This window comes from Anas acuta, chromosome 11 (assembly GCF_963932015.1).
Source record: "Anas acuta chromosome 11, bAnaAcu1.1, whole genome shotgun sequence".
Lineage (NCBI taxonomy): Eukaryota > Metazoa > Chordata > Aves > Anseriformes > Anatidae > Anas > Anas acuta.
In genome coordinates, this window is record NC_088989.1 from 3,289,244 (window position 1) to 3,303,801 (window position 14,558).

General features: G+C 39.5%; 1 protein-coding gene across 14 annotated transcripts in view; it reads right to left on the reverse strand.

The window, feature by feature from the left end:
* Positions 1 to 14,558, reverse strand: part of CHL1 (cell adhesion molecule L1 like) — a 125,732-nt gene that overhangs the window by 41,057 nt on the left and 70,117 nt on the right. For 12 of the 14 annotated variants that reach the window (XM_068694328.1, XM_068694324.1, XM_068694320.1 and 9 more), the window contains 5 exons: positions 12,844 to 12,949; positions 11,654 to 11,844; positions 2,954 to 3,076; positions 1,764 to 1,934; positions 123 to 170 (listed from right to left, as the gene is read on the reverse strand). In XM_068694328.1, the coding sequence (XP_068550429.1) occupies positions 123 to 170; positions 1,764 to 1,934; positions 2,954 to 3,076; positions 11,654 to 11,844; positions 12,844 to 12,949 (639 nt within the window). Of the gene's footprint in view, positions 1 to 122; positions 171 to 836; positions 1,732 to 1,763; positions 1,935 to 2,953; positions 3,077 to 11,653; positions 11,845 to 12,843; positions 12,950 to 14,558 lie in introns of those variants that run through there. The other 2 variants (XM_068694329.1, XM_068694332.1) reach the window with 2 other exon arrangements.

Genomic DNA, 14,558 nt, shown 5'->3' on the forward strand with positions numbered 1-14,558 from the left:
CCATCCCGTTGCAATAAAAAGTCTTTTGTGATTTTTTTTTTTCCCCTGAGCAGCACCTCACATTTCATTTCAGCTGGTAGCTTCTCAGCTTAAAGGCTAAGTAACAGATGCATTCAACTCACCCTTAGTAACCGCAGCATTAGGTGAGCCTGAGTCATTAGCATGCTTAACTGAAATAAATAAAAGTGACAACCAAATACAAACATGCATAGTTGATATAGAATGAAAAGAAGCAATAAAGCAACCAAAACAAAACAATGTCCCCCCCAATAAATATCTGCCATAAAAAGAAAAACAAACAAACAAAAAAATATAATGTAAATCAACAGATGAACAATGAATTCCTGAAAACAAAGAAAGCCTTTAAATATATGCAATATTCTGCAAAATACTTCAAGGGTGATATAATCATTCTACCTATCAGGTGTAATAAAAAAAATAAATAAATCACTAAGCTCAAACTATCTACCAAAAAGAAATTTTATTATTTTTTTCCAGTTTCTTTTTTCTTATTTTCTGTGTATTTTTTTAATATAGTTCCTCAACAGGAACTTGGCCTGGAGCAGAGGGGGCAGTCCCCACCTGTTTACAAAACCTTGCAATTGCACACCTCACTTCTACGCTTGCATCCGGTCTCAGGAATTCGATGGCAACATGCAGTCACTGCAGTCTTTTCTTCAGAGGTCTCTGTATCAAACCCTGCCCCATTTTTCTCTAATCTGCATGTGCATGGGTGTGGGACTGTAAAAGCTATGAAGGGCAACATGTCATTTTGCTATTTGCCTCACAGTTATTATCCCAAGATATGGTTTAAGCAAGTATTAAGACATACAAACCCATTATTAATGCTTTATCTTTTTATCCCAACAAGAAACTCTCAAAATCATACATTAAAAAACAGGTTTTCATTCACAAAGAAAAATCTCCTTTGCTTTCTGGGCTACATAAGCCCAAAAGGTCAGAAGTATTAGTGAACCAGAAGACTGGTATCAAGGGCACAGGCAGTCTCAGCTCATGCTACAAGCCTCACCAGAATTTATTACATCCAAACGAGATTGAAGAGAAAAGGGGTGGCTCTCTCCAGCTGGTGTAAGCTGCCTTAGCTCCATCAGCTCCTGCAGGGCCTTGCTGATTTAATGCAGCTGAGAGTGCCCCAAAAGCAGCTTGTCCTGCTGCCTTGGGCCATCACAGAAGCTGCTGCTGCTTCTGAGGTCCCAAAAATGGATTTACAAGGCTTTCTGCTGACTAGCATCTTGTTTTTCCTTGAGGAAAAGGAGAGGGACAGTTGTGCCTTCTATTTTTTTGTGACACGTGGTGAAAGGAAAGGCACAGATGTCTCCAGGGCTGAGCCTGCAGCCTGGTCCCTGGGCGCTGTTCTTCCCAACCTCACTGCTGCACCCAGAGCAACCAGGCCTGGATCTAGGGACAAAGAGGCCACAAAGTCTTTGAGACCCCACTAAAGTCCCATCAGGGACCCACTGGACCACCAGAGAAGCAGATTTCCCTTATGCACCATCATCTTTTACTGTAGGAAAAGCAGCAGGGAGAAAAGGCTGCTTTGGGGCCCCAACATATACAAAAAGCTTTTAGCCATTGAATTTAGTGCTAGAACAAGGTTAATAATGCAGGAATAAGCACGGTAGCACGCCTTTTCTTCAGAGGGAATCGCATCAGAGGCACAGGGCACACATCTGCATTCACTGTTGCCTGGGGAGCTAAAAAAGAAAAACAGAAAGCAAGAAATAACCCAGCCACAGACTTACAACGGGAAACCTTCAGTGTCATTGGCATTTTCTGTACAATCGTCCTCAGTCTTGGAAATGCTGCAAAGCAACAATAATCACTTCGACTGTCATTTTCTTCCACGTTTGCGAAGTAGAGATCTCCCTTAAGGCTCATGGAGACCCTTTCATCTTGCGGAATGTGCTGCAAATCTAGCAAGAAAAAATAATTACGATATGGTAATGATACTGAGCTGCTTCACCAATATGACTACTAATGCTCTCCTGTCATATGTTTGCTTCCAGATACAGAATTTAACTTTGACGTGAAAGAGGCATAAAGCCCAGCCCAACCCATGCGTTATTTACCAATATCCTATATACAATGCTGAGGGCACAGTTCCTGCTCAAGTCAAAGGAAATGACCAGCACCTGTCCCTGATACAAAGGCCTGCTTGCAATGCTGGTACAGATGTCACCATTTGCAGATGTCCCCTATGGCCAGTCTCCCAAGCACTTTGCTCTTCTTTAACTATGGATGAGGGCAGGACAGAATTAGTATGGACTGAGGATGCTGTACTGTCTCATTGTTGATCCAGCCAAATGCAGGCCTGTGCTAAATATGTATGTCAGGAGTAGCGAGGCTGCCTCATAAGATCAGAGGTTTAATCTGGCACCCTGTCTCTGCAAGTACTTGGACAGTGTCAGAAACAAACCCTTCATGTCATGGTGCTACTTTGCTGCTCAAGAGCCAGAAATTCCTACAGAATACAAATGCTGCAGATGTGATAGAAAACCACAAAGAAACAGTTATGCATACCTGGGACAGAAGGTTTTTTTCTTAACATAAATTAACCATTAGTTTATGCAAAGAGGAAAATAGTAATGATAGACATAATAATATATTGACACATTTTACTCTCTACTATGAATGCAGTAGGCCTACTTACTGGCAAATTTACTTTATTTAAATTTATTTACTGACGTTTAAGCTTTCTGATATTTAATATTTAATAATATATTGCACCAACGTACTCTACAATTTAACTTTGAGTTATGTAAAAATATAACTCCATTCCCAATTTTTCAATTTTGTTTTCCAATATCCAGATCTTTTTCCTAAGCATTTGCATAATTAAGCTCCCATCAGTTATAAATCTGTAATGAAACTGCTCTGGAAGACAAATGTTTTGAGTCTCCTTGTATGCATTGTGTGCAAATTGGTTACTTACCAATATTCATCCAATAGATATGCAGAGGTGGGATGCCTTTTGGGGGGTTACAGTGCAAGATCACAGAATCACCATGCTCTACATCAAGGGGCTCAATTTTTTCCTTTGGGAATTTTGGTACACCTGTACAAAAGCAAATAAGTTCCTCTTTTATTGTTACCCTTTTGAAAATTTCCCCTTTAATATGGTCCTTAATGAGGTATTTACCTTAACATCACCTTTTGCATTCTCTGCCTTTAGTTACTACCATTTTTTACAAGTGATACAGATTAACATTGCATTCTACTAAGAGCAAGATTTTTTTGCTAGCTTTGTTCATTCCTGAAGTTTAACATTTGTCTGTGATACCCATGAGGTTTGCTTAAGATTTATTTTAATGCATTTATTTTTAAATGCTTTCTACAGTTCATTTATTTGCACTAAGAGGGACAAGTAAAGGCCACAGAGAACTGAAGTGGGGGCCAGACATGGGCATAGAGAAGAGGGCACAGGTGGATCCCTGGAGATACGAGATCAATCTGGGAGTACAGTGTCTTTTGGGAAGTCCTGGCTGAGCAGTAGTTCCCAAGAAGCCACTGCAAGTCAGTGCAGTTGAGGACAGACACCAGGCAGCTATTCTGCCTTGTGGCAGGAGTCTTTCTGTCTCTTATCCCTCTCCTGAATTAGATGAATTCTCCTGAATTAGATGAATGCTTCTGTAAAGACAATATTGCCTCCTCACCCCCTCGGGTGTGAATTTTCTGCTGTGCAGACCTGCAGCCTTTCTCAGCAAGGCACAGGTACGGGCTTTGCACAAAGGAATACACAGGGGTGCACAAGGGAGGTATTATTATTAAATATAGGTTCAATAATTCATGGATTGAGGACTTGATTAACACCTAGAGTACGCCGACTATTCAAAGCCTGAATGGCGTTTGGTAAATCTGATCAACCTGGATGGTCTCAGCAGCCCAAAATGCAATTGGAGCGCATCCGAGCTGAGCTGAAACCCACCCCAAACCAAGCACTTGGAAGGCTGCAACTCAGACGTTTCTGCAAAGAAAGTAGTCTGCAGAAAGCAACCACTCCTTAAATGAATTTAGCTAAGACAGTTTCTGGGCGGACACTGTCTTCTGATTTCATTCCAGGCAAGTTTAAACTCGTGAAAGTTTCAGTTCAGACAACCGCATTAAACAGTAAAATTAACAGCAATTAAAAGCTAAGGAATGAAAGCATCCTGGCTGTACAGAGCCAACTTGGCACAGCAAATATTGCCATCCTGGTGTTCGAGTCATAAGAAGGAACTCTGATAGCAAATAAACAATTTAAAACATCAGTGGTCCAGCAGCACTGCGTGATAGCTGCAGTGTCACACAGCAGAAGTCAAACCAAAGAAAGAGGGCGAGAAGCATAGGGCCAGGACTCCGAGGATCCTTTATTCATTTAGGATTAGTGAACACAAAAAGAAGCAATCCCCATAATGCTGATTGCCTGAATGTAGATTGGGCATAGATTTTATCACCGGAAGGATTATTAATACAATAGGAATTCTTAGGAGAAACAAAATGGAGCTAATGAGCATAACACATTCTGTAGGTGGTATTTCAGATAAGGGAGGGAACAATATGTGCAATAACCTATAATCCTCAAGCCTTGGAAAGTGCATCTACTGACTGCAGGAGAGGGGGAACATTTTCCAGTAGGAAAAAGCCAATTTGTTGATCTAAAGCTAGCTTACTTTTCCCAAAAGAACACCACTCTCAACAAAGGTAGAGAAAGCTGGATCAGGTGAAGGATAAAGGATTTCTAAGGGACTAATACAACAACAGCAGGAGGCCAGCAAATAGACCAATAAGGAGATTACTTATACAGGGCATTGGAAACTTTTATTCAAACCCATTTTCTGCCTCATTTGGCAAAACAACAAAACATGGGTCTCCAATATCCCAACTGCATGCCATAGCCACTGGCCTTTTCAGTCAGTTTCTGTTGCCAATAATTAACTAATTATGCAAGAAGATAGTAATTCCCACCAGAAGACAGTGAAAAATCACTATCTTGGAGTCAATAGCTGGTAGTGCAGGTATTCATCTAAGTGTGTGGCCCAGATGTCCACTTTGGTCCCTACTAGGTGAATTTCATGAAATTCACCATGAATTTCAGTGTCTTGTGTCTCTAATAGATACTTGAACCATGAGGTGGTCAGGGCTCCTGGTTTTTTTCCGTGCTGTTTTGTTTCGTTTTGTTCATTGTGAAAAACATTGAAAAACTTCAATTTCCCCTTAGCGTGTAATTTGGAGTGTTTGTTGTGAACTCTTAAAGTTTTGCTAGAGAGGAAAATTGAATTTTCATAACAAATTTCTGAGTCAAACCTCCTGACAAACATATTTACTTGCTGGTGCCCCATTGGTCTCAAAGACTAGAAAAATGATTGCTTCTGAATTCTGCATAAGGAGATTTATTAAGACTAAGAAGCTAACATCACATTAGGCTTCAGCTCTTGCCCATTAGTCTTCAGTACATACATGCAGGCAACATATTTTTTTACCATGCTCCTCTGTTTTAATTAGTGGACATTTCAGAATCAATCACTACTGATTTGTGGCCAATCTCAGAAACTATCACAGCCAAATTAAGCTAGAAAGTACCATACAAGATTAATAGTACTATGAAAATGTTTAATACTGTATGGAGTTATCAATGCAGCACATGGACACTGTAAATTTACAACCAATTGATCTCTTTGCAGTGATACCACTAAAAGTGTCGTGTCAATCCTTCATGCAATTCCCAACACACAGATATAATGAGAGAGGCCACAGCATCCAGCATAGCTCCAAGTGCTACATCACACATATCCATAACACAGGGGAGAACAAAGTTATTTAATGACTCTGAGAAATGTTTGCTGAAGTACCAGTTGGAGGACACTCACAACACAAGCAATCAAGTGGCATGTGTGAAACAGCCACAGGGAAGACAAAACACCTGACTTCAGTTATGGAAAAATCTTCTAAAAGCACACCATGTTATATAAAGTTCTCAAAAATTCTTGGGAAAGGCGTCACTGCCCAAGTACTTTTTTCTGCCAGGGCTCAACCTTGAATGATGTACAGCACTCAGAAAACATAATCACAGTGCTTTGACAGTGTGTAAACCATGGAAATGAAATATTTTCAGTTTCCAGAATCATTTGTGTAAGGAACCAGGCTCTGTTAATCCCTGGGGTGACTCAAAGTTTAATGACCAAACCATGCTTGAGATTAGGCTGAAATACCACTGACAAATTAGTTTGGCTGAGAGAAATTTCAGAAAGGAGACTGGGTCAGGTCGCTCCCTCCTATTTCTTATCTGTTCAGAAAATGCAGTATCTCAATGAAAAGCAAACAGGAGGGAGAACAATACAATGCAATATAAAATCTGAATTTGAGTTTAGCTGTATAGAAATATGGCAACCTGAGTCATGGTACACTGGCACCAGCAAGATTGCTGCAGATTTACTCATGTATCTATTAGCACATTTCATCATATAGCTTAGTTCCTGTCACACTGCTACAACTACAGTTGACTTCACCCAACTATAAATGTATTGAGGATGTGAATTTACACCAGTTAGAGAATTGAGTGCATTCAGTCTGGTATTCTATGTTTCTGGGAAAAGCACTGAGAAGTTGAACTGAAGGGAAAGGTCTTCTGCAAGTAACTGTAGAAGTCCTTGGGACCACTGCATCTTGTTCCTACCAGCATCTGATGTAAAATACAAGTTGGCTCATTATGATAAATGCAAATTACTGACTTATTTTGGGAAATCATTGTAGGAAGACATCACTGTATGTGAGGTCTGTTTTTATGACTTTCTCTGCATACATTGTTGGAGATGTGTCCTGTACTAGATGGATGTTTGGTCTGATCCATTGTAGATGTGAAGTTCTCCCCAGCTAAATCTCTAAAAGATATAATGGTGAGGGAAAGTAGAAATAGTCAAGAAATGTCTACATCCTGGAAATTCCCAACTCCTCTGACACTTCAATTAATAGCTAAGCAATTTGTTATACATATTTATATCTTGTGTGGTGAACAGTTAAACATATCAAAGAATTATAAACATCACTTACAATCACTAGCTGCATGAGTTATACTGAATGCAGCCTGGCAGCTCCCAATACGCATCTCAGTACATCAATTGTTAGTCTGGTCCATGTTGTACAGGCAGTAGTTATATCTGTAATTTCCACTGCAACCTTTGTACAGTTTATAATCTGTTTATATACAGATTTTTTTTTTTTTTTAACTGCTGCATTACATTGAAAAAGTTATGAAAGTCTGACCATCAGGAAGACCATGGATGTCAGTCCACTCACTCTCAATTAAGTTTTTATGACAGAATCAGTGAAGTCTGTTATTCTGTGTAAATCTCTCTCTATCACCCTTTCCAAAATGATGGTCACTAGCAACAGTCAGTGATCCTGATGATTTAGTTGGCCAGAAAAATTGTCAGATGTACAGGGCACTGGTTTAGGAGGTAGGAAGTTTTAGTCCCACTATGTGAAAATTCTCAGCAAATTTCTCTCTTTTGTTTTCTGTTCTATAAAATGAGTATGCTATACTGAATGCCTTCACAAAGTGTGTTACTGAGATCTCTTATTCTAGTATTAACTCAATATCTTCTGATTACTTTATTTTATTTTTATTATTATTATTATTTCTTATATTAATATCGGCTTGGATTTCCTTTGGAGTGTGAAACTGACACCCTTGCCTTAGCACAGGCTTCCCCTGGACAATTTTATGTTCAGGCTAGGTTTCCATCCTCAGATCTTTGGTCTTTTAGAGCAAAGTCTTTAGAAATCCTGAACATAAATTTTAACGGTCTACCATGAACAGTCTTTTACACTACAGTTAATTAAAAAAGTTGAAACCCTACTTTTTCTCCTTTTTCTGGCATTGGGCCTACTCAGTAATTCAAGCAATAGATTCTCTAAATACAGGAGGAGGGGAGCTGAAGTCTGTGTTCTCACCATTTAAATTCATTTTCATTCTGCATGTATCTGGTAACAATCTGGACTTTGTAAATCTTGACAATCTTGATACCCCATTTTCTCCACTCTCCCTAATGTCATCATGTAGGGGAGGTGTGGTGTTTTCATTATGTTGGTGACATTTAGTGATCATTTCTGCTGACATTTCTATTGCTTTCTTGGAATGACTACTGTGAGTAAACAGTCTTTTGTTCTCCTTTTCAGCAGCAACCTTCCTTTCCTTACAGATTCGGTATTCTACTTCTGTGCAGTGGAAAAGTAATTTATGAAAAAACTAACCTAATCTGACTTGCTGGGTTTTCTTCACTTCATTGGCATAGTGACTTGCCAAGTAGCTTAAATTTTACTTGAATACAGCTGGCAAGGCACTGCAACCTCTGCATCATTATCATGAATGCATGTAGTGATCTCACATGTACCAGTCTCCACTTCAAAACTTGTGGGTGAATAGAGGTAATTTTTCCCAAACTCTTCTGTGTCTGATTGCTTAATTTACAACAGTTCTGTACACCAGCAGATCTCTTTCACTTGAGCAGAGCTGTAGACTATCCAGCACTTTAGAAAATGAAAGGTGTCTTCTGTTCTCCCTGAATCCTGATTAATTTGCAGTATCTACATTGCAGTTAAATGAAAAAATTAATGGCAGAGAGTATGAATAAAAGTAAATGTGCCTTAAAAGGTGTGGGAGTTGGTTGAATACCTTTAATATATTACCTGCACAATCTATTTATTTTCTGGATTTAGAACTTTGCATGTGGTAACACTGAAAATCCTCTCATATTCATTAACAAGCAGGTTTGTAACTTCTCAATTAATTTTTTGAATATTACCACCAGTATATTTAATATCTATTTAAGCTAGTATAGACAATTTTTCATTAGAAGAAAAAAATTATCTGCCTTAGATACATATTCAGCAGTCCCAGATAAAAACATCAACCAGTTCTTGTTTTCCCTTTTTAAGCATCTCATCTGGTTCTATTGCAATGGAGCCCTGGGGTGCCAGTGCTGCTGCTGGAGGTGACATACTTCCACTGAAACATGACAAGGAGGTCTTTAACTCTTCTAACAATTAATGAGTCTGAGACACTTTGCTTAATATAAGAAGCATTAACCCTATTGCCCTGGCCAGGCTCCAAAGTAAATAACTATGTCCTGTACAAAGCTCTGAGTGTCTGCATCGCTCTCCTGATCCTGCCTGAAAATCCAGTTGTCATCTGGTACACAGCTGCATTATTCTACCTGTGGAGACAACGTAGATTACTAGTTCAGTAAGTTTTAACCTACTGTCCTAAGCCTTGTGCAGCTCTCTTCTGCACCAGGAATGCTAGTCTTTAAAGCAATTGCAAGTTAGTGGAGACAAAACAATATAGCAATATACATGCTCTTAATAATTCCTTACCAAATATCAAGCATTAAGGAATATTACACAATACAGTGCAACATGAAATTAATTTCCCAAGGAAAAGAAAAGAAAGAAAGAAAGAAAAAAAAAAGAACACATTAAACTGGCTAAAATGAAAATAAATCTTGCCTTTCATGCTCACAACAATACATTTACACATTATGCTTAGCAGCCCTCCCACAGGAACAATCCCAGCCCCTGCGATGTTTTTTACTTCTAGCATGACCACAGTGCCACCACTCCCCCATACCTGGCTGTGCCTAGAGTACTTCTCAAAATTATTTACAATGACAAAGACATGCTATAAATGATTATGCATGTTTCTTATAGCCCGTTTCATCTGTGCTGAGTTGCTAGACATAGGCTTTTATAGCCAGGTGGCCATCTGTCACTGCAAAGCATTAGAAGACAGTGGGAATGCGTCCCTGTGTGGACACACCAATTCCACGTGTGCCTGGTGCTTTCAGATCCTTTAGTACCAACATGTTGTAGCAACTTGGAAATGTGTGATCAGTGAGAGACTGAAAAAACCCTCCCCTGCATCGCTGGTTCTCTCTCACACACCTACACCACATATCTGCTTTTCTGTGTTTACCCTGCTTCATCACATAGACACTACAATTCCTTGTCCCTTCTACTCCACCGGGAAAGTACTGCCTTAAATTTCCCTCTTCTAACGTCATGAATTTCTATCCAGAATTTATGATCAATTGTGTCTTTATTGTCCTCAGCTACTCCCAAAATACAAGTGATCAAATGTCTTGGTACAAAGCCATTGTAGCAACATTGTCCTAACCAATTCCCAGCAAGATGACCTTAAGCTTTTTACCAGTAAATTTCATCCCACTTCCATAACCCCAGTCCTGAAAGTCACACAACTTCCCCTTTGCCTTCTATGCTAACGATGGAAGGACATAGTTCTGTAATCAGTGATTTTAACAACTGTATCTTTGAGATAATTTCCCATTCACTTCCAGGACTTTAATATTCTCCCCTTAAGTATTTATATTCATACCATACCCTGAATGCTACTGACATTGGACTAATGAAATCACAGTTGAATAGATCACTTTCCCCTGAGTTTTCAAACATTTGCATCACCTGCTGTTTTGCAATAATATGCTACTATTTCTTCCATCCTCCCCGAGCTTCTGATTTTATGCTCCTTGCACTGAGATGGAGGCCATACTGTCTTCTCAATTTCTGGTCACTCAGTCAGAGTTGCCAAGCTGAAATATTATAGCCTTACGACTCCTAGCAGCTTTCACTTTCCAATAAACATTAGGAAAGTAAAAACGTCACATGGTTCCTAATTTTTTATCAAATACATTTCTCTAGTATTAGGAAGATGACTTCAACTCAAAAATTTTCCCCAAATTTATTTCCTCAACGAGATTTAATTCCAACTATTTTTGTTTTCACTGACAATAACTTCCTATTCCTTTATTGTTCACTGTTTTTAATGCATCCTTTTCACGATTTTGTGATTTATGCCATTCTTTCTTTCTTCCTTCCTTCCTTTTTCCCTACCTGTTTTCTCTCACCAAATATTTTAATTTCTATGTATTGATGATGTGCTGGCAGCAGCTCACACACAAATAATGTCTGGCTAGATTAGGTAGAGAATTTATCAGACTACAATTCTCATGAATATTTATGCTTTCTTCTTTACAGCAAGAGCAAAGTATTAGAAGTGGAAGCATCACAAGAGGAAGTAGAGGCTTTAAGTAAATACAAACTAGAAAAGAATTCTTATGGGTTTTATGGAACAGGCAAAGCAAGTGCTTTATAAAAGCCTTTAAATAGTCAAGTCAAAGCAAATAATTATTTTGTCATTGAACACCCAGTTCTCCTGAGATGGCTATTAAAACATTTATACTAATTTATCCACTAACCCCTTCCTCTAGAAGCAAACTGTTAGAAGATACTCAGAAAGCAAAACTAAAAAATAAATATTTTCCAAAATAATAGATCTGGGAAAACATACACAATTTACTCAGTTGCTTTTGTGTTCATTAAAGGTTGTAAGGAGAATCAGTATCAGCACTTGGAAACCTGTAAAACCATTGTTGTTGTCTGAACACCTGAATTCAGATTTTGTCATTCAGATTTCTGGCCCCCAAAACTGGAATGAAATAAACATTACAGGTAGGACAAAGTTTTCCTTCTGGTATTCATTGAATTACAAACCATACATGTTTTTCTATATATTGCATTGGTGACTTCCCATAGTTTTTCATCTTAAAAAGCATAATGAAAGTAAAGCAAAAGCCCTTACTTGGAACAATTAGTTCAATTTCTTCTGACATGGCAGTTCCTAGTGCGTTGGATGCATAACAACGATATTTCCCTTGAAAATTGCTGATGATTCCATGGTTCTGAATCACAAATGTCCCAGAGTTGTTAAATGTAATTATCCTTGGATCAGACAATAAATTGAATGGTTTTCCATCCTTAGTCCAGTTGAAACTGAAAAATAACACAAGTGTTAAGAGGACCAGACACAGTAAAGTGCACTACAGTACAAAACCACTGGTAAGTATCATTCCAACACTGCAGTGTCAAAACAGGAAAAATAAAAATAAATAAAAGGAGGTAGATGGTACACAGTGCTGCCATAACTTGTGCAAGCTATTGGGCATGTCTCTGTCACTTTATCATCACCAAATCCAGAAGAAATGGAGTAGACTACTGAGGTTCTCCTAGTCTTGACATCAGACACATGGTTTTGATGTTACTGGGGTGTGATTGTGATGAGTGCCTAAGTATTGGTCATAGCTCAGGTATCTCTGACCAACAGTCAAAGGAAAAGGAAATGAGGAAAATTTAAGATACAAATCTCCATTCATAAAGAACTTAAAAATGATCAAAGATTTGATATTAAAATAACAATTGCCTTTTTCTTATCAAGTTTAATTTATATTTTTTTTCTGCAACAACAGGAGGGGAAGGATTAAACAGCAAAAATGACACGCAAAACAGTTGTTAATACAGCCAATACCCCACCCAGTGGTGAAAGTCTCAGGAGGAGCTTTTATTACGTTATTTTTATGTTTTTGTTTATCACAAAACGTATTTGGTATTTTTAGGGTTGCTGTGGAAAAGACAGAAGACCCACTGCAAAACCCCTGTCTTCTGCAGCATAGCCCAGCCCAGGTCATGTGTATAATGGGGTGAACTTGGCCTGTGATAGAGAAGCAAAACACCACCTACCAAGAAAAAAGCATGTTAATATCTAATCATGTAGTGAGTGAAAGAAGAAAACAAAAACAAAACAAAACAAAAACACACAAAAAAAAATGGCTCAATGGTCTAAATGGAAACACAAAGTTTAACCTCACCTTGCAATTACGAGCTGGTTCCTGTACACCACCTGTTCCTTTCCTCCTCAGAAAAGGAATAGTGTTTGAAAAAAGCTAAAAGCAAACCCAATTTCTACTTAGTTCTCCAGGTGAAAGCAGTACTTACGTGGGCTGTGGATTTCCTCTAGCTTCACATTTAATTGTAAAGTCCTCATCGAAAGGGTAGGCAACCTGGGTGTGAGATTGCTCCGTGATTGTTGGAAGCTGTGCAACTGAACACAAAGAGGCAGCAGATTAAATCCCTTTCAAGCAAAACTGATGAAGGCCTTTCTTTGAAAGGGACAATATCAGAATTGCCTTACTGCTGCAAAGAGCGAGGCTTGCTTTAAATAAAGGATGACGATCATCATCTTCCTGGCATTGACAGCACTCTGCTCCCAAATCTGCACACTTTAATGCCTCAGCAGCATGAGCTGGAGCACTGACTGCACTTGGTCATGCCCTCAGTTAGCACTGCTGGTGTCTGCTTCCACGTATAACCAACCCATCCAGACAGAGAAGAGAAGCTTGGGCCATGCTAATGCCAAATCCAAAGCCAAATCAGACCTGGAGAGCAGGGCTACAGCAGGACTGACCTTTCGATAACCAGCTGCATGCCCGACGGTGCAGCTCCCAACGTGTACCGCACACTTGTTTATAAACACAGCAACTCAACAGCCTGTGGCTTTCACCATATGGAAACTTGTTTCAGTAAGAAATTATGAGGCAGAACTCACCCCAAAAATATCCCCCATGAAATAAGCCCACACAGGTATGAATATCTTGGTTGTCAGAGCACTGTCTTGTCTCCTATTTATTCCATGGTGAAGTTAATAGCTGGGTGTTTTATACACAGATTTACAGACACAGATAAATACGCATGAATTAGCAAACTTCTGTCTCCATCCTGGATAAAATTACAAAGAAATCTATCGGCTGCATGGATGACTTAATGCACCCTCCAGAGCAGACGAGCCACTAGCAGTCCCGCAGTTACGCGGTGATGTTTCACTAACTTTTCTTTTCCTAAGGAAATTAAAGTGTTGCAAATGCCTGTGTAACAGAGCTGCAGAAAGGAGGATGCACCCTGCTGTGGAGCAGGGGATAATAAGATCATCATATTGTTATAGGCAGCCGGGAAGAAAATTAACATCTTTGGTTTCTCTTTTAAGCCTAAGAAGCTCAAAGCTGAAGCAAACCGGGGTATCCGGGGTATCATACCATACCGTGTGGTCTCAAAGCCAAGCACTTCCAAACCCACCAGCTCCACAGATCAGCCATAATTCCTTTTTGTTAAAGCATAAAATGCTTCATTAAAGCACATGGAGGGCTCGATGTGTGTGTGTCATCCCCTCCCCTCTCGATCCCCCCCCCCCAATATAGGTACTTAAGGACAGTGGCTGCCCAGACAGTTTGTCCTGCACTTTTCAGTCCCAGCTCCACTTCTGCTCTACTCGAACACCAGGAGCCACTGTGACACCTTCCTCTAAAACACTTCCATCTACTTCACTGGTAAACAAGTTCAGGTAGCTTTAGGAAAATATGCTACAAACCTGCTTGATAACCATCTCCTTTGCAGCCAGGGCTCCTGGCAGCATACAGCCCACAGCAGGCCCAAGCAACGCACTGCAGAGGGTCCATGTCCTGCTCTGAGGCTGCAGCACCCAAAAGTCTGCAAAAAGCTTACATTTCCTTCTCCCTCAGCATAGTTCATCCAAAACCCAATACTGTTGAATTTTGTTGTACCCAAAAAGCAAACAGTAATCCTCCTGGTTCCCCTGGGCTTTGGGATCCACTGGCTTTCATGGGGTTGTCCCATACAAGCCTTATCCCATATTTCCC